Raw genomic sequence first — 26,432 nt, 5'->3', positions numbered from 1 at the left:
GTACATATGAATTATACAAGTATATATGAGCAATCAGAAGGCAATAATAACATGTACTGTGTCCATTTTTGTCTATTTTAATGTTGCCATAATGTGAGTCAGTTGTTCTTCACATTGTGTCCAAGCGTCATGATTAATGGACCAATAGAAATGCTCCAAAATGACGTTTTACATAAAATCTTTTCATATATTTCCATTGAAAGTTAAGAATTTGTAACATTTCTCCAGTAAAATTCCCAATTTGGACAAAAGTTTAGAGACACACCTTTTTGAATTCAGGTCCATTCAGTTTCATTTAGTCACCACAGGTGTATAAAATCAAGCCACTAGTCCTGCAGTCTGCCTTTCTTCCACACATTGGTGAAAGAACGGGAGGTTCTAAAGAGCTCACTGAACTCCAGCGTGGTTCTGTATGTAATAGGAGACACCGCTGCACCAACAACAACAAGTCAGCTGATGAAATTTCCTCCCTCCTAGACCATCAAAAGTGTCAGACCACGTAAAGCTACAGAGCGGGGTCAGGGCTGTGTGCTGAGCTCAGAGCATGGTGTAGAAAGCCTCCAATGCCCTGCTGACTCAATACCTGCAGAGCTCCAGACCTGCAAAGGGGGACCAGCTCCATATTAATGCTTATGGGTTTAGAATGGGAAGTTATAAAAAAGAACAAAAAACCCACAAGCTCCTGTAGGTGTCCAAATACTTTTGTCACTATTTATATGGATCAATAGAAATGCTTCAAACCACATTTTCTTTGTAAATAAATAAATAAATATATGTACTGTAGATGTACTGTATGTTCGGACTGGGTGATATGCTGAAAATGTTATCATGCTAAATTTGTCATGCATACAAAAATCAACATTAGCTGCAGATTTTAAAAACGCTATTCGAATCCTCTCCCATACTTTATTTTTCTACTCCATCCAATAAAACAAGAGTAATTACACTCTCATATATCAGCAATTTAGTCATAAAATAATAAAATAATAAAATGTATCACGATATGATAAAATATCGCCATATTGCCCAGCCCTTATCCAGATACATGCACTTAGTAAGAATTCCTACCCTACACCTAACCTTCTTAAACCTAACCCTAATCTTAACTTCAGCAATCAGGACACTGACAGGGTCAGTTTCCTATGGGGTTACTTTTACCCTGAAAATGTATGAAACACACACACACACATACACACACACACACACACACACACACACACACACACACACACACACACACACACACACACACACACACAGCCTCCTACATAAATAATTTACAACTGGATGGAATGTGAGTAATGAGTCTAATCTCATTCTCTCTGTTCTTTCAACTGCCCCCCCTCCTCCCCTTGTAGATGAAAGCAGCGTGTGTCTGGGCTGTTTGTCAGCTCCATTATCTGGCCTCCTCTTGTCAGTGGTAAATTTCAGCAGCCCAAACACAGATAAACAGCGAAGCTCCCAGAGGTGGGCGCGCTTCTGCTCAGGATCAGAGCCAGTCAAACGAGGGGCATCTATCTAATCACTTATCAGATGAGCTCATCTCCCTCTAGACTGTGTGTATATATCTATGTGTGTGTGCACGTCCCTCAGACCCACAAATATAAACACACACAAACACACACAAAAACTGACCCAAAGCGATGCCCCCTGGTGGAAGGATTATGACCTATTGACATTATGACCCTTCAGTAAAGACAGCAGCAGTAGTGACGACTTGCTGGCTCTGGTAAACTGAAAGCAGTGGGTGGGCCATATGATGATGCAATGCCAATTATGCTCCCAGCTACTTATAGTTGCAGATATAGATGTGCAAATGAATGGTCCCTGTAGAAATATACTGCCAAAAGAATAGGACCTTCTGGAGCAGAAGGTATAAAGGTATAAAGCCCCCCAGCATCGAGCGGTGGAGCAGTGGATTTAGTTTAGGGATGTAGTGAGGTGACTATCTAACATCCTGACCTCACTAACGCTTTTGTCGTTGAATTCAATCAAATCCTCACAGCAATGCTCCTCCATAATCTAGCAAAAAAAAAAAGCCTTCTTCTCTGGACAGTAGAGACAGTTACTCCAACAAAAGCAGGATCAACTTTTTTTTTTTAAATACCCTTGATTTCAGAAGTAACAGTGAATGAGCATGTGTCCCAAAACTTTTGTCCATATAGTGCATATCCCATATGTATTATATATAAGTTTTATTAACTCTAATTCTCTCATCACATGATGAACCTATATGCATTGCGTTGCCTTAGCTGTCTATGTCTGAATCCTGATGCATGTTTCACTGAAAATAACGGAAACACTGTGGTCTGTTTTTTTATGGGACTTTAGCAATACCGGACTTATCAAAAGTAAATAGTAAAAGTAAATAAATGAATAAATTCATAACAAAAAATAAATAATAAAAAAAAAGGAGGAAAACATCAAGTATCGTGATTCGATATTTTTGCGATATCGTCCACCCCTAATTTGTATCTTAAAAAGTTATTGCGCAACAGCACAATTTAGAAGGGCTCTGCCCTCACAGACTGTCACATAATTCGAAGCCAGGCACCAACTTCTCCACACGCCCAGCTCAACGGGACCGAAGCAGAGCTTTTGTTGGGAAATACAGTGCTTTAAACAGAAATGTACAACCAAAAAAACCCAGCACTGATGAAGCACAAAAGCAAAAGGAGAACAGAGATTCTTTCGAGAACAAAGAGCAGTGGCCACATGAAAGAAGCACATCAAACCTCGATCTCTGGAGTTATTCTTACAGAGCTTTAGTGGGCCGTTTTATCCCGAGGCATGTCCATCTCCACAGGGCATGCTCTGCCAGGTCCTGACCCTGCATTAGCGGCCCGGCTTCAAAAGAAAGCGAATCCAAACAGAAAAACACACACAGCGCCACCGCCTGCACATGCTGCTGCGGCCTGTAGATGGCTGTCTAGTCAAAAATCCAGCTTAGTACTTCTGAGAGGAGCTGCAGTCAATCCTGTTCAGGAAGTACACATTCACACAGACACACATACAGATATCCTCTGAGTGTCATTGCCTGCCGTGTTGATCGCAGGGTCTTAGCTCCTACCTTCCTCTCGCCCAAACTCGAAGCCGAATACAGTTCCCAGCAACAGGGTCGAAATATAAGAGCGTAATATCTGAAGACATTAACGATATTAAGCTTTTTAAAAAAAAACAATATTTAGCTGGAACTAATAAAATGCAACAGTTAAACTGAAGAAACGCATTTTTAAAGAGTACTTTTACTTTTAGTGCTATAAGCCCTTCATACAGAAAGGCCTATTACACACTAGGGTGTATTACTCAGTAACTACAGGGACGTCTGTACAAATTGGTGGGGCTATTCTCTGGTAATAGAAGTTCTGACTTTTTGAACCTACCCAATTGTAGATCCCTCTAGCACTAGCAACGCTCCCGGCACTAGGATGGTAAAGGACTCAACACGTGTCTTCTCCGACACTGGCAGAGCCAGCCACCGATGCAGCATTGCCAGGCAGCCGACACACTTAGTGGAAAGCACTGTGTCCTCAGCTGCATCGCACCAGCTAACAGGCGCCTGTGCTGGTCAACAGCGTTTAACAGCGATGAGCGTAGAGAGCACCATCTACCTGTGGACAATTGTGCTCTCTCAGACTCCAGCTGCTGATGGCCAAGCAGCATGGCTTGGGATTCGAACTTGTGCCGCTGAGCCACTCTGAGCCCCACCTGTCTGTTTTTAATGATGAATGCAGTTTTAAGTGTCCCCGTGATCTCTCATTTATCATTCCTCGTAAAGCACTTTGTGAACCTGTGCTTAAACAGGCTGCGTAAATAAAGTGGCTAATAGTTTATTATAGAGGTTCATTAAGGTTCTTTGTTGAACACGGCTTAAATTTGTGATGTAAACCGATAGTGCTTTAATTTTATTTAGTTCTCTAATTAGTGATAAGTAGAACCTCACTTTAGAATTGGGTGTTGAAGTATTAGCAATTATTCAACTCACAAAAAGCATAAACATGGCACTATCTGAACCCATATGAGTCAATGTGCTGCCAATTCCACACTAATAACCTGCAATAAAGATAAGAGATGCTCAATAATGTGCATAACAGGGTGGTACGAAAGCGTTAATTCCTTTTTTTTACAACTTATAATGCAATTATTCATGATTTTCATATGTACTACTAAATAGTTTAGCTTAAAAAAAAAAACCTTAATGCATAATAAATGTATCATTCAGAAATGTCGAAATACAAGACCTCAATAAACCCTTAATTTGTGTTCATTAATATATAATAATAAATAAAGTGTTACTATAAAATGAATTATTATTAATATTTAACTAATAATACCCCTTATATACACTGTGATGTAATTCATCCTGATGATGACGATGATGAAGAGGATAACACCTCGTCACGCTGCCCACCCCTACTTCTGAGTGATACGTCAAACGCCAATGACAATCTCCTTTGTCATTCACAGCCAGGGTTCTCGCTTGCAAAAAGCCCCTGAAGGGACTTGATCGCCCCCCTCCGCTCCACCCCTCTCTCACTCCCATGCTCCTCTCCTCCGGCCCATCGTCACCGTGCTGGCTCAGGCGCTGTCACATCAACCCGTCACGCCCGTGACAAGGGCGCTTAAAAAAAGCCCGGCTATTTACACAGCAGCTCCGGCCTCACAGTCATGCATGAATATCCCACAAGAAGACGTCTCTCGCCCACAGCCACGGGCAGCCACTCTCTCCCCACTCTCTCTGTGTGTGTATAAGAGAGAGTGTGTGTGTGTGTGTGTGTATAGAGCAGAGCGCCTGTCAGGCAGACTGAGAAGACAGACAGGCCGGGTCCTTCAGCACAGGTGCCCAAACAGCTGCCCGTCAGCACTGCAGCAGCCGCTGCTGACTGACTAACCGCGGCACACGCTCGCTGCTGTGCTCTCTCGCTAGAAGCCTCTGTGAGTGTGCACGCACACACACACACACACACACATACACACACACACACACACACACACACACACACACACACATACATACACATGAATGCACACACACAGACCTGCAGCTTCCATCGCCACAGGCTTGATCATGAAGAAACCAGCCCAGAGAGAGCATTACACTGAGCAACAGAGGTATACAATATAATAACATTTTTACCATAAATTAGCAGCTTTGGAATCATGCACATGCTCCACTGACTATAACAGGGAGAACGGCGTCTCCGTCATTGCCACTGCGGGCCGGAACTGGCTGCTACTGCACTATGGAGCTTTGGTGGACCTGCAAGAGGCCTCTTGCCAGAACTGCTGCATAACCAGAGTCATATCAGTGTAAAATCCTGTAGTATTACTCTACCACCTTCTTTCCCTTCAGATGATGCGTTTGTCCACAAATGCATGTGTACAGTTGTCCATGAGGGGGTGCTCAAAGCATACAGAGTCATATCAGAATATTATGACCACCTCCCGAATTCTGGGAATAACCACTCTGTCCATTATAGAGGTTGACTGCTTTACAGTGGAGCGCTGATTGCTCTGTACCAATTGTTGGAGTCATTGTTCCCCTCTGGCATCAATGGTCCATGGGGCACCACTGTTATGCCATTGGGAGGTACACCTTTACTATGGTGGCTCTAGAACATCCCATGAAGTTAGTACTTTCCGCGACACTACCACCCTTCACCCTTCGGTACCCTATTATCATGCCCTTTTGGACATCACTCAATTAGCATCCTTTGCCCATGACAATCATTTTGCACCGTGGTACAACTGACTGGTGTGCTCGCTTATTTGTACGAGCATAAACCCGGTCACATGACCGGCCGAGTTCATTCCAAAGCAGGGGCGGTCATAATATTCTGATATGACTGTGTATTTAAACAACAGTGTGTGTGTGTGAATATTGTGATTTATCTTACTAACGAACATCAGTAGATGTTTAATACTGATTTTCCTTTACTCTGTCACTTCAATCTAGGCCTAAACTACTGGGTTTACTACTAATGCTGGTTCAAATCCCTGGTCATGCTGCTTGCCATCAGCAGCTGAAGTCAGAGAGAGCACAATTGGCCTTGCTCTGTCAGTGGTGGGCTGATTGCACTCCTTCGCCACAACTCCTACTGTGATGTTGGTCATCACGGGCGTCTGTTAGCTGCTGTATTCGAGCTGGGGAGCCATTCTTTTGTCTGCGCTAGCTTCCTAGCGAGGCTGCATCAGTGGCAGTTCGAAAAGAGGCGGTGGCTGGTGGCTTCACATGTGTCGGAGGAGACGTGCCTATCTTTACCCTCCGAGTTTTGGGGCATTGCTTGTGCTAGGGGGAGTTCACCTGAATGGGGATTGGGTAACTGGCCACATTCCCTCTTTAGAAAATTTTTAATAAATAATAAAATAATAAAATAAACACAGTTTATTTATTTTAATATTAATCATACTGACTGATTAATACAGTAAATGACTATGATAAGTGAATATGTAAGTAACTGCTACTGCTGTGTTGTTAAAAATATTATTAAAAATGAAAGAAATCTGAACTATTTCATGTGTCTGTCAAATATAACAAATGTAAGTTAACAAGGTGTAAAACGGAGTAATAATATGCAGCAGTTTCTACAGCACTGGCCTAATGTATTCATTTATCTGGCGGGCCCCACTTTCTAGAGGCCACTACCGGCTTCACAGGAGATTCAGAGGCGACACATGAAAGGGTTAATATGAGCCCCCCGCCCCCACCTCCCCATCTCAAATCCCCCGAACACGAACCAAACACGGTTCTAAACATTTGTGCATTCTCGCTCTGCCGCTGCCTCTTCCTGATAGGCTTTGCATCTTAAAATACGGCCTGGGCTCTCGAGTACCGCGCGGATGTTATTGCATAAATATTTGCATTCGTACAGAAACGCCACGCCGCCCCTCACAAAACCTGGATGGCGGCTAAAATGTAAATGGTTAAGGTATTTTTAGGTGAGGTGGGAAGTGGTGGTGTAAGGTGGGTGGGTGGGTGAGGGGGGGGGGTAAATAAGAGTGCATTCCCTGTGGAGGGAATAATGATGGGACGCATTGTGTTCATTTTGTTTATCAAGCAGCTATTCAGGCCTCTAGTGGGGCCCTGGTGCTTACACAAGCAAAATGCTTTCTCAGGCATCCGCAGCTGCATTCCCGCCATACAGGTACCCTGCAGACTGCAGACACACACATACACACACACACACAAACAGCTGCCCCGGCAACCCAGCATGGCTCTGCAGGTGCGCCTGCTCGGCAGTGCCTTCAAACAGCCAGATTCCTTCTGCATCACAGGACACTTCAAATGCTTGCTGGAAGCACACACACACACACACACACACACACACACACACACAACTACCACTCACAACTCTGACACACACTCTCCCTGTAACATCTTTACACACTACCAAAAGTCCTTATGGACAAGTCTATTCACTTGCGGGCCGCCTTGGCAATGCCCCCAGGCAGCTATTTCCCCTCACAGAAGGACAGGCTCATATCTGGTTGTAATGGGAGGACACTGATACACCAGGCTTATTTGAAACCACTGATAAAAAGGTCCACACAATTCATGTTTTTTGGAAAGGGTTAGGGCTATTGGTGAGCTATATGATGATATGGTATCATTATTAGAATAACATGACATCAGAATATTGCCTGTTTTTCTTGTCATGTATCTCCAAAAAAGAACTTTAATTGAAGTCAATGTAAAATGATGTTATTCCAAGTCATTTTGGAGCATTTCTATTGGTCAATTCATCATGACATTTGATACAATTACACAATATACAGAATTACAGCCAGATTCACATTATTTCAAACAGTGAAAACCATGAAAATGAAGATATAAGGTTTTTGTGCATATCTTGAGTACACTCTCAACAATAAAGATTCTACAAAAAATTGTTCTTTTAGTAGTGATACCACAGAAGAACCACTATTGGTTCCCTGAAGAACCATTTTTGTAAAAGAAGTGAAGGTTCTGTAAGTTCTTTACAGTCTAAAATAAGATCTCGTCACAAACATGCATCTTTAGGGCTTCTGGAACACTGACCTGTTGGTAATGCAGCATCGTCCAATACCAACAATTCATATCTAGTCATATGTAGCTCTGTAAATAGGACCAGTCAAAAGTTTGGAAAGTTTGGATCTTAAAAACATTTGGTCCAAATGCTAGGGGTAAACATTTTTTTTCAAAACACTGGGATCACTCAGGTATCCATCGTAGTTAGGATGTTGTGCCTGGGGGGTTTAAAAAATGTCTAAGTCGTAGGTGGACATGCCTCTCAACACATTCAACTACAGAATGTGATAATGTACATCAATACATACATATTCACTCATTTAGCTAAACCAATAAATATCCTTAATAGCCAACATGACCTACCTACAACTTAGGCCTACCTGACACCCCCACCCCCCCTCCCCCCACTTCAGCCACGACATCCTAACTACAGTTAATACCCGTCTGTCCAAAATATGATTATGCTAGCATTTGGATCATAGATATAGATAAGAATAAATAATAAACAGCACACACTCAACCAGGCGTCCAAACATTTGACTCCGCACTGTATATTTAGTTATATCTAATATATAAGTATCAGCTGAAATATCATACACTGCAATTTTCTCTGTCACAGGATTCAAGCTTGTGATCTCTCCAAATCTGAGTAGCTCTGCCTCCAGTACTACAATTAACGCTCAACACAACTAAGAGTAAAGCTAACTGCCAGTTCTGTTACATCGGCTAACAGACGCCCGCACAGGCTAGCATGGCATGTGATGAGTGATGAGGGGGAGAAGGAGGGCCACCCCACCCACCAAGAGAGCGAGGCCAGTTGCGCTCTCTGGGACACCCAGCCATGGATGATTCAGTTATTATTCCTAATGCAGAAACTATTGGAAATCATTTGGCAACTGTTCAGTTTAGCATTGTCTTGTGGGGTCCCACAGGGTTCTATTATAGGGCCTATGAAATGTATGTTAACTGCAGGCTTATATACAGGGTCTAAGCAGTTACAACTAGAAGAGCTCTGTGGTTTTTTGAGCTTAGGTATGATGACTAAATACAGACAATCATACAGTGGGGAGAACAAGTATTTGATACACTGCTGATTTTTCAGGTTTTCCCACTTGCAAAGCATGTAGAAGACTGTAATTTTTATCATAGGTACTCTTCAACTGTGAGTGATGGAATCTAAAACAAAAATCCAGAAAAATACATTGTATGATTTTTAAATAATTAATTTCCATTTTATTGTGGGAAATAAGTATTTGATACACCAGAAAAAGAAACTTAATATTTGGTACAGAAATCTTTGTTTGCAATTACAGAGATGAGACGTTTCCTGTAGTTCTTGACAAGGTTTGCACACACTGCAGCAGGGATTTTGGCCCACTCCTCCATACAGATCTCCTCCAGAGCCTTCAGGTTTCGTGGCTGTCGCTGGGCCACACGGACTTTAAGCTCCCTCCAAAGATTTTCTATTGGATTCAGGTCTGGAGACTGGCTAGGCCACTCCAGGACCTTAAGATGTTTCCTACGGAGCCACTCTTTAGTTGCCCTGGCTGTGGGTTTTGGGTCGTTATCATGCTGGAAGACCCAGCCACGACTCATCTTCAGTGCTCTTACTGAGGGAAGGAGGTTGTTGGCCAAAATCTCACGATACATGGCCCCATCCAGCCTTCCCACAATACGGTGCAGTCGTCCTGTCCCCTTTGCAGAAAAGCATCCCCAAAGAATGATGTTTCCACCGCCATGATTCACGGTTGGGATGGTGTTCTTGGGGTTGTACTCATCATTCTTTTCCTCCAAACATGACGAGTGGAGTTTAAACCAAAAAGTTCTATTTTTGTCTCATCAGACCACATGACCTTCTCCCATTCCTCCTCTGGATCATTCAGATGGTCATTTGCAAACTTCAGACGGGCTTTGACATGCGTTGGCTTGAGGAAGGGCACCTTGCGTGCACTGCAGGATTTTAATCCTTGACGGCGTAGAGTGTTACTGATTGTTTTCTTTGAGACTGTGGTCCCAGCTCTATTCAGGTCATTGACCAGGTCCTGCCGTGTAATTCTGGGCTCATTCCTCACCTTCCTCAAGATCATTGATGCTCCACGAGGTGAGATCTTGCATGGCGCCCCAGACCGAGGGAGATTATCCGTTATTTTGCATTTCTTCCATTTTCTAATAATTGCACCAACAGTTGTTGCCTTCTCATCAAGCTGCTTGCCTATTGTCCTGTAGCCCATCCCAGCCTTGTGCAGGTCTACAATTTTATCCCTGATGTCCTTACAAAGCTCTCTGGTCTTGGGCATTGTGGAGATGCTGGAGTCTGACTGATTGAGTGTGTGGACAGGTGTCTTTTATACAGGTAACGAGTTCAAACAGGTGCAGTTAATACAGGTAATGAGTGGAGAACAGGAGGGCTTCTTAAAGAAGAAGTAACATGTCTGTGAGAGCCAAAATTCTTACTGGTTGATAGATGATCAAATACTTATTTCCCACAATAAAATGGAAATTAATTATTTAAAAATCATACAATGTATTTTTCTGGATTTTTGTTTTAGATTCCATCACTCACAGTTGAAGAGTACCTATGATAAAAATTACAGTCTTCTACATGCTTTGCAAGTGGGAAAACCTGAAAAATCAGCAGTGTATCAAATACTTGTTCTCCCCACTGTATCAGTCAGTAAAGCAGTAAATATATTAATATTAATAAAACATTATGATATTAAATCAGATAGGATTTTCAGCCCTAAAATTGCCACCACACTTGCTATTCTGGAGATTTAGTACAGATATAGATATAGATCAGATAGATATCGACAAGCTAATCAACTAATATGATCTGATGTCCTAGATGACAAACACATCAGCATACACATCTCTACCCAGGTGTACCTGACACATACACTCTATCCTCTCCTCACAGCATCTTCACACACATCTCTTCATCCTCCCAGCCCCCACACACACACCCACAGTCTTGTGGAAGTGAAGAGAATACGGCAGGCCCCTCTGTCTTATCGTGGTGGAGTAGAGAGGCACACAGTGCTGCTGCTGTATTTCATCCCCCTGCCATGTCACTGCTTCACCCCAGTCTGAATTGGGCGGCTTTGAGTTATGAGTCACACAAGTGCACCTGCGCCCATGTGTTAAGCACTGACAAATAAAAGCCTAACGTCCATTTACACAACAAAGAGATGTACCCCGCAAGGCAACCAATCTCAACCACCCCCTCCAACACCCCCCACCCCCCCACACACACCCCCCCTGCCATCTTTACCTACTTATTCACTCTACTTGCATAAGCAGAGAAAATACAGTATGCTCTGGATGATGCCCTGTACTCGCTCTTGCTTCCTATTCCAAACTTTTTTTCCTTTCCTTTTTAAGCCAAAGCTTCCCAAACACAATTCCTCTCGCCACGTAACAATCATCAAAACAGTCTTTTTTTGTTCTAGCCGAGAAAGAATCCCCTCTGTGCGGGAGGGTGGGTGTTGTGTGGGGGGGGGCGTGGGGTTCTCAGACAAAACCAGTTGCTATTGAGGAAATGTTTAGAGGTTTTAAGGCCCGCGCTTTAATGGAGGCTTCCTCACGATCAGCAGCTGACTGCATGATTGATGCATAATAATGAGGTGGGTGGGCGTGAGGCGGGCCGGCACAGGCGGACGCAAGCTGAGGCTTCGCACTTCCTCTGCATCCTTAATGGCCGCTGCGCCGCTCCGCCGGGATTATCGCCCATGGAAACTTCTCCCGATCCCGTCGCTATTAATCTCTGTCTGTCCTCCTGTTCAGGCTACATAATGACTAATTAAACATCAAAAGAGCAGCGCTGGGGATGGGCTGTGACAGCTCGAGGCCCTGAGCCCCGGCTCCCCCGGGACACCCAACGAGAGGAGGCCACAGCGGCCCCGCAAATCAATCAGCCATCCCAGCCCAGCCCAGCCCAGCCCGGCCCGGCCCGGCCCGGCATGGCCTACCTACACACACACACACCTCACTCCTGAGCAACAAAACAACAGGGTAGGTTAGCGGAGCAAAGGCAGACCTTCTGAACACACTGTACAGCTTTACATCCGGCCTGCAACAGTGATAAGAAGCCGAATGTAGGCCGAGAGCATTCCCTGAAAACATCCAACCGCATTCAGTCAACCACTATATCTGTATCCCACTACTTTTAATCATTATATATATACAGTGAGTCCAAGAAGTATTTGATCCCTTGCTGATTTTCTTCGTTGGCCCACTAATAAAGACATGATCATTCTATACTTTTAATGGTAGATGTATTCTTACATGGAGAGACAGAATATTAAAAAGAAAATCCAGAAAATAAATCTAAGGAATATATATTAATTGATTTGTATTTCATGGAGTGAAATAAGTATTTGATCCCTTAGTATTCATTAGCAGTTCTGGCTTTTACAGACCAGTTAGACACTCCCAATCAACTTGTTACCTGACCTGAAGCCACCTGTTCTCACTAATCACTTGTGTGAAAAACACCTGTCCACAGAATCAGACAGATCACACAGATTTCAAGTCTCCAACATGGGTAAAACCAAAGAGCTGTCACAGGACCTCAGAGTCAGAATTGTTGACCTTCACAAAGCTGGAATGGGCTACAAAAAGATTAGTAAGGTGTTGGATGTGAAAGTAACAACTATTGGTGCAATTATCAGAAAGTTTAAAGAGTATAACATGACAATCAACAGACCTCGGCCCGGTGCTCCAAAGAAGATTTCGCCTCGTGGGGTGGCAATGATGCTGAGAACAGTCAGAAATCGTCCTGCAACCACTCGGCAGGAGTTAGCAAATGACCTGAAGGCAGCTGGGACCACAGTTTGCAAGGAAACAATTGGCAACACTTTGCGCAACAATGGATTCACATCCTGCAGTGCCCGAAAGGTACCCCTGCTGAAGAGAGCACATGTGGAGGCGCGCCTCAAGTATGCCAATGATCATTTGAAAGATGAACCAAGTTATTGGGAGAAGGTTTTGTGGTCAGACGAGACCAAAATTGAACTTTTTGGCCTCAACTCCACCCGCCATGTGTGGAGGAAGAAAAATGCTGCCTATGACCCCAAGAACACTGTGCCCACCGTCAAGCATGGAGGTGGAAGCATAATGTTTTGGGGATGTTTCTCTGCCAAGGGTACAGGGCTACTTCACCGCATCACTGGGAAGATGGATGGAGCCATGTACCGCACAATCCTGAGGGACAACCTCCTCCCCTCTGCCAGGGATCTGAAAATGGGCCGTGGTTGGGTCTTCCAACATGATAACGACCCTAAACATACAGCAAAGGCAACAAAGGATTGGCTCAAGAAAAATCACATTAAGGTCATGGAGTGGCCCAGCCAGTCGCCAGACCTCAATCCGATCGAAAATCTATGGAGGGAGCTGAAGGTCAGAGTTGCCAAGCGACAGCCCACCAACCTTCATGATTTAGAGAGGATCTGCAAAGAAGAGTGGGCCAAAATTCCCCCTGGTGTGTGTGCTAAACTTGTGGTTAACTACAACAAACGTCTCACCGCTGTGCTTGCAAACAAAGGCTTTGCCACTAAGTATTGAGTGTGTTTGGCAAGAGGGATCAAATACTTATTTTCCTCATTGAAATACAAATTAATTAAAATATATTCTTTAAAATTATATTCTGGATTTTTGTCTTGATATTCTGTCTCTCCATGTTAGAATATATCTACCATTAAAAGTGCAGAAGGATAGTGTCTTTATTAGTGGGCAAACAAAGAAAATCAGCAAGGGATCAAATACTTCTTGGACTCACTGTATATTCCCCCACTTCTTTTAATTAATTAATTAATTTTTACATTTTGTCTTAAGTCTTAAAGCGGGAACTCTATGACCATTAATGAGATCATGACCATGTCACCAGCAAGTGACCACTGCATACCAGGACCACCCCACAAGACCTGCATGATGGTTTGGAGATTTGTCCAGCCATCACAGTTTGGTTCTTGTCAAAGTGTCTCTTCTGCTTCTTCACATTACCTTCAAGAAGTGACTGTTCACTTGCTGCCTAACATAGCAACCTACTGACAGGTGCCACTGGGACCAGCCAATCAATATTATTCACTTCCCCTATCAGTGGTTTTAATGTTAAGGCTCTTCTGTCTGCACTAAATGTGTTAAAGGCCAAAGCAGAAAGAGTCTGATCACCTATTAAAAAAAACAACCCAACATGAATAATCAGCTCCTGATGGGTTTGGACAAACAATCCCAGCTCTTAGTCACTCACACACACACACACACACACCCTAACACACACACATACAAGACATTCGCTGATACCACTGAGGCGCTTTGGATGACTTTGAAGAGACGAAGACAAAGTGAATACAAGTTCTGAGGCATCAACAGCTTTTAAGTGTGTGTACAGGCCTTTGTGTGTGGTGTGTGTGTGTGTATAAGCAGCTATTTTTATATCAGAGGAAAAGCAAGCAGATAAAATGAAGCTCCACTCACGGACGATGGCAGGCCAGGGGGAACCTTGCGTACTTTCTTTGTTTGGTGCGGATCTGAGGACAGATAAAACAACACTCAGGCATTTGAGGAAAAAAATAGTTAGCAAGCAGCAGCGCAGTCTGACAGCCTTCTCTCTATATCTCAGCGCAGTCAGTGAATCAAACCCGCACTGGACCGCACGAGTGCCAAGCCGCCAAGCCATATCAGCACACTCCTAACTCCACTCTGTTACAACAGTAGACACAGCAGACAGATACGCACCCATAGGAGAGGAGTCCTGCAGAGAGCGCCTTCGTGGATTGGAGCCGGTGAAGGAGTAGAAAGGAGCGGGCGACTTCCCAGCTGTGGTCACAGGTCCTGGACTGGCCAGACTCATGTCCGGTCGCATAGTGGACTGTAGGGGCACAACGAGAAGACTTATGAAACCAATGAAAATTCAGATGTGGGCCACTGAACCTGTCCTCTGCAACGATCACCACAATGCTGCATAAATACACTACTGTCCAATGTCCAAATGTTTGTGGACACCCCTTCTAATGAATGCATTCAGCTACTTTAAGCTGAATGACACAGATGTGCAAATTCACATATACACAGCTTGTTTAGTCCCTGTAGAGAAGTACTGCCAATAGAATAGGACTCTCTGGAGCAGATCAAGATGAACCTGTTGGCACCATGCTGCTGCCTAATGCCAGGCGTGGGCTAGAAGCCCCCCCAGCATTGAGCTGTGGAGCAGTGGAAGAGCTGTGTTCTCTGGAATGATGGATAGTGCTCCATCCAATACTTTCCAGGAGGAGGGTGACCATCTAACATCCTCACAGCAATGCTCCTCCAAAATCTAGTAGAAAGCCTTCTTCCCTGGACAGTAGAGACAGTTACTCCAACAAAAGTGGGGGTAGACCAGCGAGTGGTGAAGATCACCATGGTCAGATCCAAAGAGCCCCCTGAGGCCTTCAGAAAAAAGGTTATAGATAGATATATATGAATCTGGGAAGGAATTTGAAATGATCCCAGAACAATTAGAAATTAGCCGTTCCACTAAAAAAAGGTTTTCCTGGGGTGTCCTAATTTATTCACATTACTAGCCAGCAAAAAAAGTGCACAGAAGCATGGCCTCGTTCCTTCCTGAATGACTCCATATCCTCTTTTTAAAGTATTTTTTACATTTCTCAGTTTATAGCCTTTAATGTATACAACAGCACTAAGAGCTACAACAGTCCACACGACTGTAAAAACTGCAAGCTTTACACCCCCTTTGACACCCCCTCAGTTTTCCTTATCCCCTCTGGTGCACACAAGTGTGCAGTAATTGATGTGACAGTGTCAGCAGGCTCAGTTAAGTCCAAGGAGAAATCGATTCAATCAGTCTGACCTAGCGATTGCCTCTGCTGCAGTCGGTGGTGAACTGTTATTGATCAGCACTGATCAGGGCCTCCAGGCACATCCTCGCGCAGCCTGGGACACAGTCACTTAAAGCAGCAGTGACGAGGAGGGGAGGAGGTGAGGGAGTTGGAGGTAGGTGTGTGCGCGTGTGTAAAAGTGGGGGGAGGGCAGGGGCCGACCAGCTAAAGCCTCATTAAACCATCTGTCTGATCTCAGAAGCTGTCGGTTACCCCGAAAAACACACTGGCTTAACTGGACAAAACGGCCGCTACAGAGCCCACAGAGCTGACAGGGCCACTAACCCTCAGCCTGAGAGCCAATTACGCACGGGGGAGACAGGACAGTGGCACGGCCCAAAAGCAGCGTCTGATAAGCAGGAGATTAACACAGGAACTCCTGCTTTGGTGGACGGCCTTCCTGAAACATGCCACATCCCTAACCGAAATCCACTCCAACCCTGCCCTCAGCAAACTGGGTTAAGAGGCCAATTAGAGCCATGGCCCAATTAGCCTAATCGTTTGTGGGGTTTAAGGGTAGACTGGGTGGTGGGGCTGGGAGGTGAATGAGGAGTATAGGAACACTAGACTTGTATGATTGAGGGTAATGTATCTACATAATAAATATATATATATATACACAGTTATTATGTAGATACATTACCCATATGGGCTATTAAGGGTATTTATTTTATGTGTGTGTATGATTTAAGAGATATTTCCACCCTTGCACACACACTACCACAGTCCTACAACTTAGGCCTACTTGGCATCCCCCAGCCACGACATCCTAACTATGTAACTACGATACCCGTGTGTCCCCAGTGTCTTATATATATATATATGTGTATATACATACTCACACACAAAGAGAACTGTAGAGAAACTTACCGATTCAGTTTTCTTTAGGGTGGTGTTGACAGGAACCAGGGGTCGCATTGTCTAGAACACAAATACATCCATTTTATTTACTATCCAAAACCAACAGAGAGAATATACATGTCTTCTGCATGCAAGTGTGTACCGTACATGCTCTGCTGATTATGGTAAAACTGTGGTAAATCTGTGGGAGGGAGGATACTTTGACTCTCTGGAATACTTCTGGAACTCATGATTATCATGATAATAATCTATTTTCTCAGCTCATAACAATCAGTTAAGTGTAATAACCTTCAGTCAGAGGCAGTAAACTTGTCAGACCACCACTGTGAACATGTCATAGTGACGTTTCTATGGAACGGAGCATTTCATATCGATCCACTCTGGACTTTGCTCCGATTTTTATGATTAAATGATGCTAAATTTAGATAAATGTGTGGAATTCATTTATAAAGCTAAAATGCTAGGAAACGTTGCTGCGCTCTGCGTCTACGTCGTGTTAAAATAACTCCAAAGCAACTTAACGCCTCTGTGTCACACGTTGTACGCTGCGGCACGCTGTACAGGCGAATTATCTACTAATTCCAAATCAAAGTCAGATAGAAGTCGTAATCAAACTCCCCATGGGGCCGCGGCGGCAGGCCCACTGTGTCTGTGGCCAAGAATAGCCCGATTCCTGATTTTAGCAGATTAAATTGAAGGCCATCAACTCGTGTGAGAATCAGGGCAGCCTCTCCTTAACTGCAGGAGAAATAAGGGGGGAAACAGGCTCTCCAAAGTGACAGGCTGTCACCGAGCCTGCCGCGCTGACATTGACATGGCACAACAGACTGACTAGTGTTGCCTTTGTTCAATGATATTAAATCCTTACAGCAATATTAGCTTCTCGTTTTTAGCCACGAGATGGAGGGGGGTGGGAAGAGGCCGCTGGGGTCAGATGAAAGACCAACAGAGGACTAATCTAAGAGAATTAGGGATTTTTAAATTCCAGTGAGACCATGCTTTACTGCTGTTGATTACGGCGATTTGAAATTAGTCAAATCCTATTTAAAGATTACATAAAGCGAAGTTGTGCTTTTTATGAAACTAAACCCATAATCTTTGATTCAGGCAGAGAATTTTTTTTTTTTTTTTACATTGAGATGATTAGAGACTCAATAAAATTGAATTATTGGGCAGTGTCTGCAGCTCGAAAGGAGGATTTACATTGTGTACAAAGTGTATGCACTCATTTCTCTGGCAAACAAAACCACATTCTGCAGCTTATCTGTACACATGATGCCACACGCTGATCAATCTCTCGCCTGTGATTGGGCAGACATGTGTAACAGGGTGGGGGAATACAATCCTGCAATTCTACTGCAAGTCATCTTTATGAATTTATGTATCTGGATTTTCTAATATTTGCATACAAGTCACAACTCACTCAAATATTTAATATACACAAATATACAAATAATTCCACAGCAGTTTTTTGCTACTATGTTCAAGGCATTTGAGGCATTGCTGGGATTAGAACCCATGAAATCCTGATGCTAAGATGAAACCTTATACAATGGTTCCACTTAATTCAAAATAAGGCTCCCTCTGATGAACTAGACAACAGTAATGGTGCTTTTCCACCCACCTACACTACTCGACCCTATATGCTTTTTGGTACCTGGTACCACAGCTCTCCCTGAAATGCAGCTGGTGCACTCGCAAAACACCATCCCTACGATTTATAGATCCTAAACTACCTGACTTAAACAGGTTTCCAGATTTACAATTGTTATTTAGTTTAAAGTATCTCTATTAAAAGAGTAACATTAAAGAATCTGTAGCAAGTACATAGTTTTTTGGTAGTTAGCTAGGTTAACTGCAAGCTAGTGGGTTTAGCTTGGCACTATTTGTTGTTAAATCAGTTCTATTCAGGTTAAATAGCTTGTAAGAACCATGGAAGTAGCATATATTCCCTTCTATATCTCAGTTTTCAGAAAACGCTTTATTTAAAGGCTTAAAGTGTGTTTTTAATATTATAGCGTTCGCCAGTTAGCCGGCAAGCTTTCTCGAAAAAGCTGGTGATGTTTAATTAGCAGCTTCATAACATGACATTTTAAAATATCCAACTAAAAAAAAAAGCAATTAGCTAGGAGGTTTTACAAATGGCTAGCTTGTGCTGGATGTCTGAGTTGTGTTACAGTGTGAAGATTCTCGCTGGCAAATCATGGCTCTGGAAGAGTTACACGTTGCATTTTGGTCCCTACTCAGCTCGCTTAAAACCATGAGTGAGCAGGTCCTACAAATACACCCACTTTCAGGTACTAGGTACCAAATTTGTCTAATGGAAAAGCAAAAAAAAAAAAGTGGTTCTTCTATGGAATCCCTCAAAATAACATTTAAAGCACCTTTACTTTTGAAGTGCGCCTGCAATGTGTTCATAAAAAATGTATATAGTGATTTTCTGTGACTAATTTATCACAATAACAATACTGCATCATCATATCGCCCACCCCTGGTGTGCACTCTGCAGATTCATCCAGCTTCTCTTCAAACTCTGCTCCCATCTGAACGATCGCCATCTTCTATGAAATGTCAGGCAGATTTGTGGGGATAATGGCACTCATCTGTCAGCCGCATCCTGCAGCATTAATCAGTCTAATCCTCCTCACGGGATACAGGCCCAGCATTTACCTTCAGCGCCCGGCAACCAGCTACGGCAACCGCATCCAGCATCCTCACCAACACTCGCACTCAGCTGAGCTGCTTCTGTTGTGAGGGATTCTGTTATTCTACGGTTTTCCGGCCCTAGGCAAACTACTGACTGCAGTGGCAAAAACCTTAATGCTAACAATAGAATTACATAGGTATGTATCAGCCATAACATTAACATTAACTGCCTAATATTGAGTAGGTCCCCTTGAGCCACCACAATACATCTGACCATTCGAGGCATGGTCTGCACAAGACCTCTCACTTTGAGAGACGTGGTGCTACCCATTGCCCTGAAACATCTGCATCGCTTCAGTCCGAAACACTACGTTATTATACAATCTGCAGCTGTAGCTCATCCCATTGAAATACGACCTTTAAAGCGAATCCCTTTGGCACCGTCAGCAGACTACTCTGGACAGCAGTCGCAGGTTTATGTGGATAAATCAACAAACAGCAAACTAACAAAAGCAGCAGCAAAGTGGAGCTCCAGGTTTCCAGAAGTATACAAAAATACTGCAAGAGCCATCTGATCGACAATGTGATGACGCCACTGCCCACCTGCTGCAGTCCTATAGATTATATAAGCTAATCAGATGGAAGAGCATAAATTATCACTGCTGTCCTGGACTTATACACACACACACACACACACACACACACATATATGAGATGGATAAACACACAGATAAAGACATACCAGGTGATCTATACGATTTTCCGTCACATTTGACTTAGTATACTGACCTAAATGTCATCAATATGCAGATTTGTCACTCTGAAAGCAAGGCCGCTTAGAGCTACAGGCTGCAAATACTGTTCAGCACAGGGGCTCAGCTGGCTGGAACAGTCTGAATATGTGACTCATTTATATATCCAAATCTACATCATGCTCAAATGATGCAATAAGACCGTGCTGTGTGAAGCACACTGGCTGTGCCAATGTGACACAACTCATAAACAACACCCCGTTCAGATTTGGGGGGGGGGGGGGGGGGGGATCCTGCAACCGATTTCCATCTTTGTCAAACATTTGATTGATTTCTGCTGCTTTTGAGTCATTTCCAAACAAATATCACAATAATATTTAACCTCACTGGATATTAAGAATCTCATCTGCATCATGTATCTACACAGCCCCTCCACCCATCCATGAAGTCATTAATTAATCCATCCATCTATGTATCCATTTATCTGTCTAATTACTTATCGTCCAAATACTTATTTAGCTTACTCAAACAACCAAACTCGAGCAGAAGATGACCATAGGTCCAGCTCACACTGCTTCTGACCTACTTTGAATAAGCTCTCTACATGAGATCAGAATTTGTGATATTTGTACAGTGAGTCCAAGAAGTATTTGATCCCTTGCTGATTTTCTTTGTTTGCCCACTAATAAAGACACTATCCTTCTGCACTTTTAATGGTAGATATATTCTAACATGGAGAGACAGAATATCAAGACAAAAATCCAGAATATAATTTTAAAGAATATATTTTAATTAATTTGTATTTCAATGAGGAAAATAAGTATTTGATCCCTCTTGCCAAACACACTCAATACTTAGTGGCAAAGCCTTTGTTTGCAAGCACAGCGGTGAGACGTTTGTTGTAGTTAACCACAAGTTTAGCACACACACCAGGGGGAATTTTGGCCCACTCTTCTTTGCAGATCCTCTCTGAATCATGAAGGTTGGTGGGCTGTCGCTTGGCAACTCTGACCTTCAGCTCCCTCCATAGATTTTCGATCGGATTGAGGTCTGGCGACTGGCTGGGCCACTCCATGACCTTAATGTGATTTTTCTTGAGCCAATCCTTTGTTGCCTTTGCTGTATGTTTAGGGTCGTTATCATGTTGGAAGACCCAACCACGGCCCATTTTCAGATCCCTGGCAGAGGGGAGGAGGTTGTCCCTCAGGATTGTGCGGTACATGGCTCCATCCATCTTCCCAGTGATGCGGTGAAGTAGCCCTGTACCCTTGGCAGAGAAACACCCCCAAAACATTATGCTTCCACCTCCATGCTTGACGGTGGGCACAGTGTTCTTGGGGTCATAGGCAGCATTTTTCTTCCTCCACACATGGCGGGTGGAGTTGAGGCCAAAAAGTTCAATTTTGGTCTCGTCTGACCACAAAACCTTCTCCCAATAACTTGGTTCATCTTTCAAATGATCATTGGCATACTTGAGGCGCGCCTCCACATGTGCTCTCTTCAGCAGGGGTACCTTTCGGGCACTGCAGGATGTGAATCCATTGTTGCGCAAAGTGTTGCCAATTGTTTCCTTGCAAACTGTGGTCCCAGCTGCCTTCAGGTCATTTGCTAACTCCTGCCGAGTGGTTGCAGGACGATTTCTGACTGTTCTCAGCATCATTGCCACCCCACGAGGCGAAATCTTCTTTGGAGCACCGGGCCGAGGTCTGTTGATTGTCATGTTATACTCTTTAAACTTTCTGATAATTGCACCAATAGTTGTTACTTTCACATCCAACACCTTACTAATCTTTTTGTAGCCCATTCCAGCTTTGTGAAGGTCAACAATTCTGACTCTGAGGTCCTGTGACAGCTCTTTGGTTTTACCCATGTTGGAGACTTGAAATCTGTGTGATCTGTCTGATTCTGTGGACAGGTGTTTTTCACACAAGTGATTAGTGAGAACAGGTGGCTTCAGGTCAGGTAACAAGTTGATTGGGAGTGTCTAACTGGTCTGTAAAAGCCAGAACTGCTAATGAATACTAAGGGATCAAATACTTATTTCACTCCATGAAATACAAATCAATTAATATATATTCCTTAGATTTATTTTCTGGATTTTCTTTTTAATATTCTGTCTCTCCATGTAAGAATACATCTACCATTAAAAGTATAGAATGATCATGTCTTTATTAGTGGGCCAACGAAGAAAATCAGCAAGGGATCAAATACTTCTTGGACTCACTGTATGTAATAATTGTTTAATTATTATTAACCGTGTTTTTAACACTATTATTGTTACTATTATTGTTTCCTAGTGTGACCCTTGTACCAATAACTAGAAAACATGACCACCGTGGTTCCAGAATTAATTTGGCGAGAGTGCTGGCTGAGACCGATCATTTTATGCTTTATAACAAACAAACTTTGCAAAGAACTTTGAAGAGTGTCTGTTAATGCGACCAACAGCACAACACCACACGAGCCTGACAGCTCGACTACGACTCAGCTACTCCATGTAATGAACAGAAAGGGCACTGTTGTCAATCACGTCATTCCTAAGTGTAACCCTGCCTTCTAAATGGGCCAATATTAGCACAGGAAAAACTGCTGGAATTGGACTCTGGAGATGAAAAGACCGTTTAGAGGAGGAAATGAGATGGAAAATGGAAGCAAGTCATTGAAACATATGGGGATGGGCGAAGCTACACGTCATACTGCAACCAGCCGGCAGAGGCACTAGATCTGTGGTGGCTTCACTTTTGGGAGACATTGCGCTGTTCAGGCTTTTCTACAACTGTGATAACGAATGGCACCTTCAGCGACTAGACTACTCTGGACAGCACTCGCAGGTTTATGTGGATAAATCAACAAACTAAAGCAGCAAACTAACAAAAGCAGCAGCAAAGTGGAGCTCCAGGTTTCCTTTAGAGCCTTCACTGTAACAAGAATCCACAAACTGTATGAGCTAGAGCAGGAGGGAGAGGCTACCATCACAGAGGAGCTGAACCTTTGACAGTATATATATATATCATGTCCATTTTCGCTGTTAGATCAAAACCTTTACTTTCAATGGAAGTAGTGTAAAAATATTTAATTCCAAGTATCTTAGGAGCATTTCTATTGGTCCATATCATAAAACTGGAGATACGTGACATAACTATGTTGACTTTGTGGGATTCATGGCAGTTTGCTGTTCAGGCCTATGTTAGAAACACAGTCAAATTGATTGAATAGTCAATATTTGACATGGATAAAGACATACACTATGTCCAAAAGTTTGTGGACACCTCTTCTAATGAATGCATTCAGTGCATTCTATTTCTGACACACACATACACATACACACAGCTTGTCTAGTCCCCATAGAGAAGTACGGTCAATAGAATACGACTCTGGTGTAGGTAACCATGAACCCATTGACACCATGTCTGATGCCAGGCGTGGGCTAGAGGGATATGATGGTGGTGCTCCATTCAACACCTTTGGGATAGGCTGAGGAGTTGGGGGTGAGGTGGGGTGGTGATCATCCAACATCCTGACCTCACTAATGCTGTTAATGCTGAATGCAATCAAATACTCACTGCAATGCTCATCCAAAATCTAGTAGAAAGCTTACTTCCTTGGATAGTAGACAATTACTTCAACAAAAGCAGGATATATTTTTTAACATCTTTGATTTTGGTAGAAACAATGAATAGGCAGGTGTCCCATTACTTTTGTCCATATAGTTTATCTGCAGAGAGATCCCTAAACCACTTCAGAACTGCTTTTGGTGTGAACCGGCCTTACATTGGCCTTTACAAGCCCAGCACCTGATCCCGGCTGGTTTCTGTGCGCGGGGCAAACGCCCTGCCTTGGTGGTATTAACTGGCAGGCTTTTCTAACAGTAATACAGCGGCCCCGCAGCCTGCATTCTTCCCACATTCTCTCAGGGAAAAAACGGCTTTTTAGGCCTTCCTGTTTTTCTTCAGCGACTAGACAAACTGAGTGTGTGCCAGGCTCTGATGTGTGCAGCTGCAGGCCAGCATAAATTCCCCAGTTCCCACACCAAAAATGTCTGAACTGGCATTCCCTTTCAAAAAGCTCTTTTATGAATGAAGCAAGCGCTCTGGAGAGCCTGCAGTGTTTTCACTCGCTCTGACTAGCACCATTCACTCGCATGTAACCGCATGCTTGCACAGGCAGAGCTTAGAAGCGCCCGTGTGTGTTTGTCGGAGTGTGAAGTTGGCCGTGTGACTAGCACAGTGACTGAATGGAGGTTAGGTGAGGGTCATTAGGACTGAGGACTGAGCTGACCTTATGTTTAAGTACACAGAGTTAGCCGTTAGTTAGTTTGCTGGAACACAAACATTTAAGAGCCTGCAGAGCCACGAGGTCACTGTGCTTCAGCCTGGGTTGCTTTCGAAAAAGAGTGCAGAGAAGCCAATCAGAACATTTACATATAGACACTGTCAGGATAATACAGCAATATGTCATTATAACCTTATAACAATAGCTTATTTTGACATAATGGCACATTAAATATGGCATTTTCTTTCTTTCTCCAGTATCTTGCTTGTTTGTTTCTTGAAGATGATGTATTCACATGCAATATACATTTATATATACATACACATATATAAGTCTGTGCAGACTTTCATTGACCAGCATTACTTTAGCTAATTAACACTACACCCAACCCTAACCTTGGTAACGAGAAGCAAATAATGTCAAATAATTTTCAATTAATATCTGTTTTTGTAACAAAAAGTAAACATCATTTAACATTTAAACATTTTAGGTCCCCACAAGTCCAAAAATGTCAGATATTACTGGTATACTGTGTGTACCCTATACTACTACTCTATATATATATACACACACACACACACACACACACACACTACATGGACAAAAGTATTGGGACACACCTCTACATTACTGAATTCAGTCGTTTAATTTAGTTCCATGGGCACAAGCATATAAAATCCAGCCCCTAGCCCTGCAGTCTGCCTTTCTTCCACACATCAGTGAAAGAAAGGGAGGTTCTAAAGAGCTTAGCTTAGGTTTAGCTTAGGTATTTAGCAGACGCTCTTCTCCAGGGCGACTTATAAGGTTACTCATACTACAGAGGTGTAATGTAGTGTTAGTCTTACTAAGTCTTGCCCAAGGACTCTCATCGGTGTAGCACAGCATAGTTGCCCAGACCAAGAATCGAACCCTGGTCTCCCACATGATGTGGTAGCTTACTGGCAGGTAGTGGTGCAATCTGTTGCACCACACCAACCAACCACCAACCAAAGAGCTCACTGAACTCCAGTGTGGTTCTGTATGTAATAGGACATACAGACAACAACAACTACAGCAAGTCAGCTGGTGAAATTTAGACCTTCCCTCCTAGATCTTCCTCCATCAGCTGTGAGTGGTGTTATTATGGAACAGTGGAAGAGTTTAGGAGGAACAGCTCACAGAGAGCAGCTCAGTGTCCACTGAGTGTCTGTCAGACCACGTAAAGTTACAGAGCGGGGTCAGGGCCGAGTGCTGAGCTCAGAGCAGAGTGCAGAAAAGCCTCCAACTGACTCAATAACTGCAGCAGAGCTCCAGACCTACTCCATATTAATGTCTATGGGTTTAGACTGGGATGTCATGAAATCTGTAGTGTGTAGGCAAATGTGTGTGTGTGTACAAGGTTTTTGCGTGACAGCGACGACACTGTGGTTTTAAAGGAGCGGTAAGAAAAGGCTGGTTAATTAGAAGGGATAAACAGAGGCTTTAAATGATCATGTAAAACTGGACCATTACTGGTTCTGGTGCGTAAAACCACACAAATGAGTGGATCTCAGTGAGGACAACACCGGGGGCTCTTTAACAGATGTGGTCTCTTTAATGTTACTTTAAGGCCACTCTGCCTGCTGGCTATGGCTTAGACTAGAAAGCAAGCTAACATGCGACAGTGGAAGCAGTGAAAGAGCGAGGCCAGGCTGAGGGAAGCCATGTTCTGCTGAGGTTTTGCGGCACAGTGGGAATAAAGCTGTAGAACAAGAGGCAGAAAAGAGGTGATGAGGGAAGAATAACTCGCTGTAAACAGCAGAAGAGAGAGAGCGGGAGCCTGAAAGTGCAGCCTGACGTCAGAAAGAAAAAGAGTGAGAGAGAGAGAGAGAAAGAGAGAGAGAGAGAGCAAGCATGCAAGAGTCAGAGTGCAAGAAAGAGAGAGAGCAAGAGAAAGAGGTAGAGAGAGAGAGAGAGAGAGAGAGAGAGAGAGAGAGAGAGAGAAAATGAGAGAGTGCCGTTCTTTCACAATCCTGCCTTTGTTTGGAACATCTGTGTGTG

At 43.4% G+C, this 26,432-nt stretch overlaps 1 protein-coding gene across 5 annotated transcripts in view; it reads right to left on the bottom strand.

The window, feature by feature from the left end:
* tcf12 (transcription factor 12) overlaps positions 1 to 26,432 on the bottom strand; it is a 163,713-nt gene that overhangs the window by 44,551 nt on the left and 92,730 nt on the right. For 3 of the 5 annotated variants that reach the window (XM_072671773.1, XM_072671772.1, XM_072671774.1), the window contains exons 7-9: positions 16,753 to 16,803; positions 14,744 to 14,876; positions 14,483 to 14,535 (exon numbers count right to left, since the gene is read on the bottom strand). In XM_072671773.1, the coding sequence (XP_072527874.1) occupies positions 14,483 to 14,535; positions 14,744 to 14,876; positions 16,753 to 16,803 (237 nt within the window). Of the gene's footprint in view, positions 1 to 2,735; positions 2,958 to 14,482; positions 14,536 to 14,743; positions 14,877 to 16,752; positions 16,804 to 26,432 lie in introns of those variants that run through there. The other 2 variants (XM_072671777.1, XM_072671778.1) reach the window with 2 other exon arrangements.

This window comes from Salminus brasiliensis, chromosome 25, assembly GCF_030463535.1.
Source record: "Salminus brasiliensis chromosome 25, fSalBra1.hap2, whole genome shotgun sequence".
Taxonomy (NCBI): Eukaryota; Metazoa; Chordata; class Actinopteri; order Characiformes; family Bryconidae; genus Salminus; species Salminus brasiliensis.
Note: the sequence above shows the minus strand (reverse complement) of the source record. Positions and strands in the feature narration are given on the sequence as shown.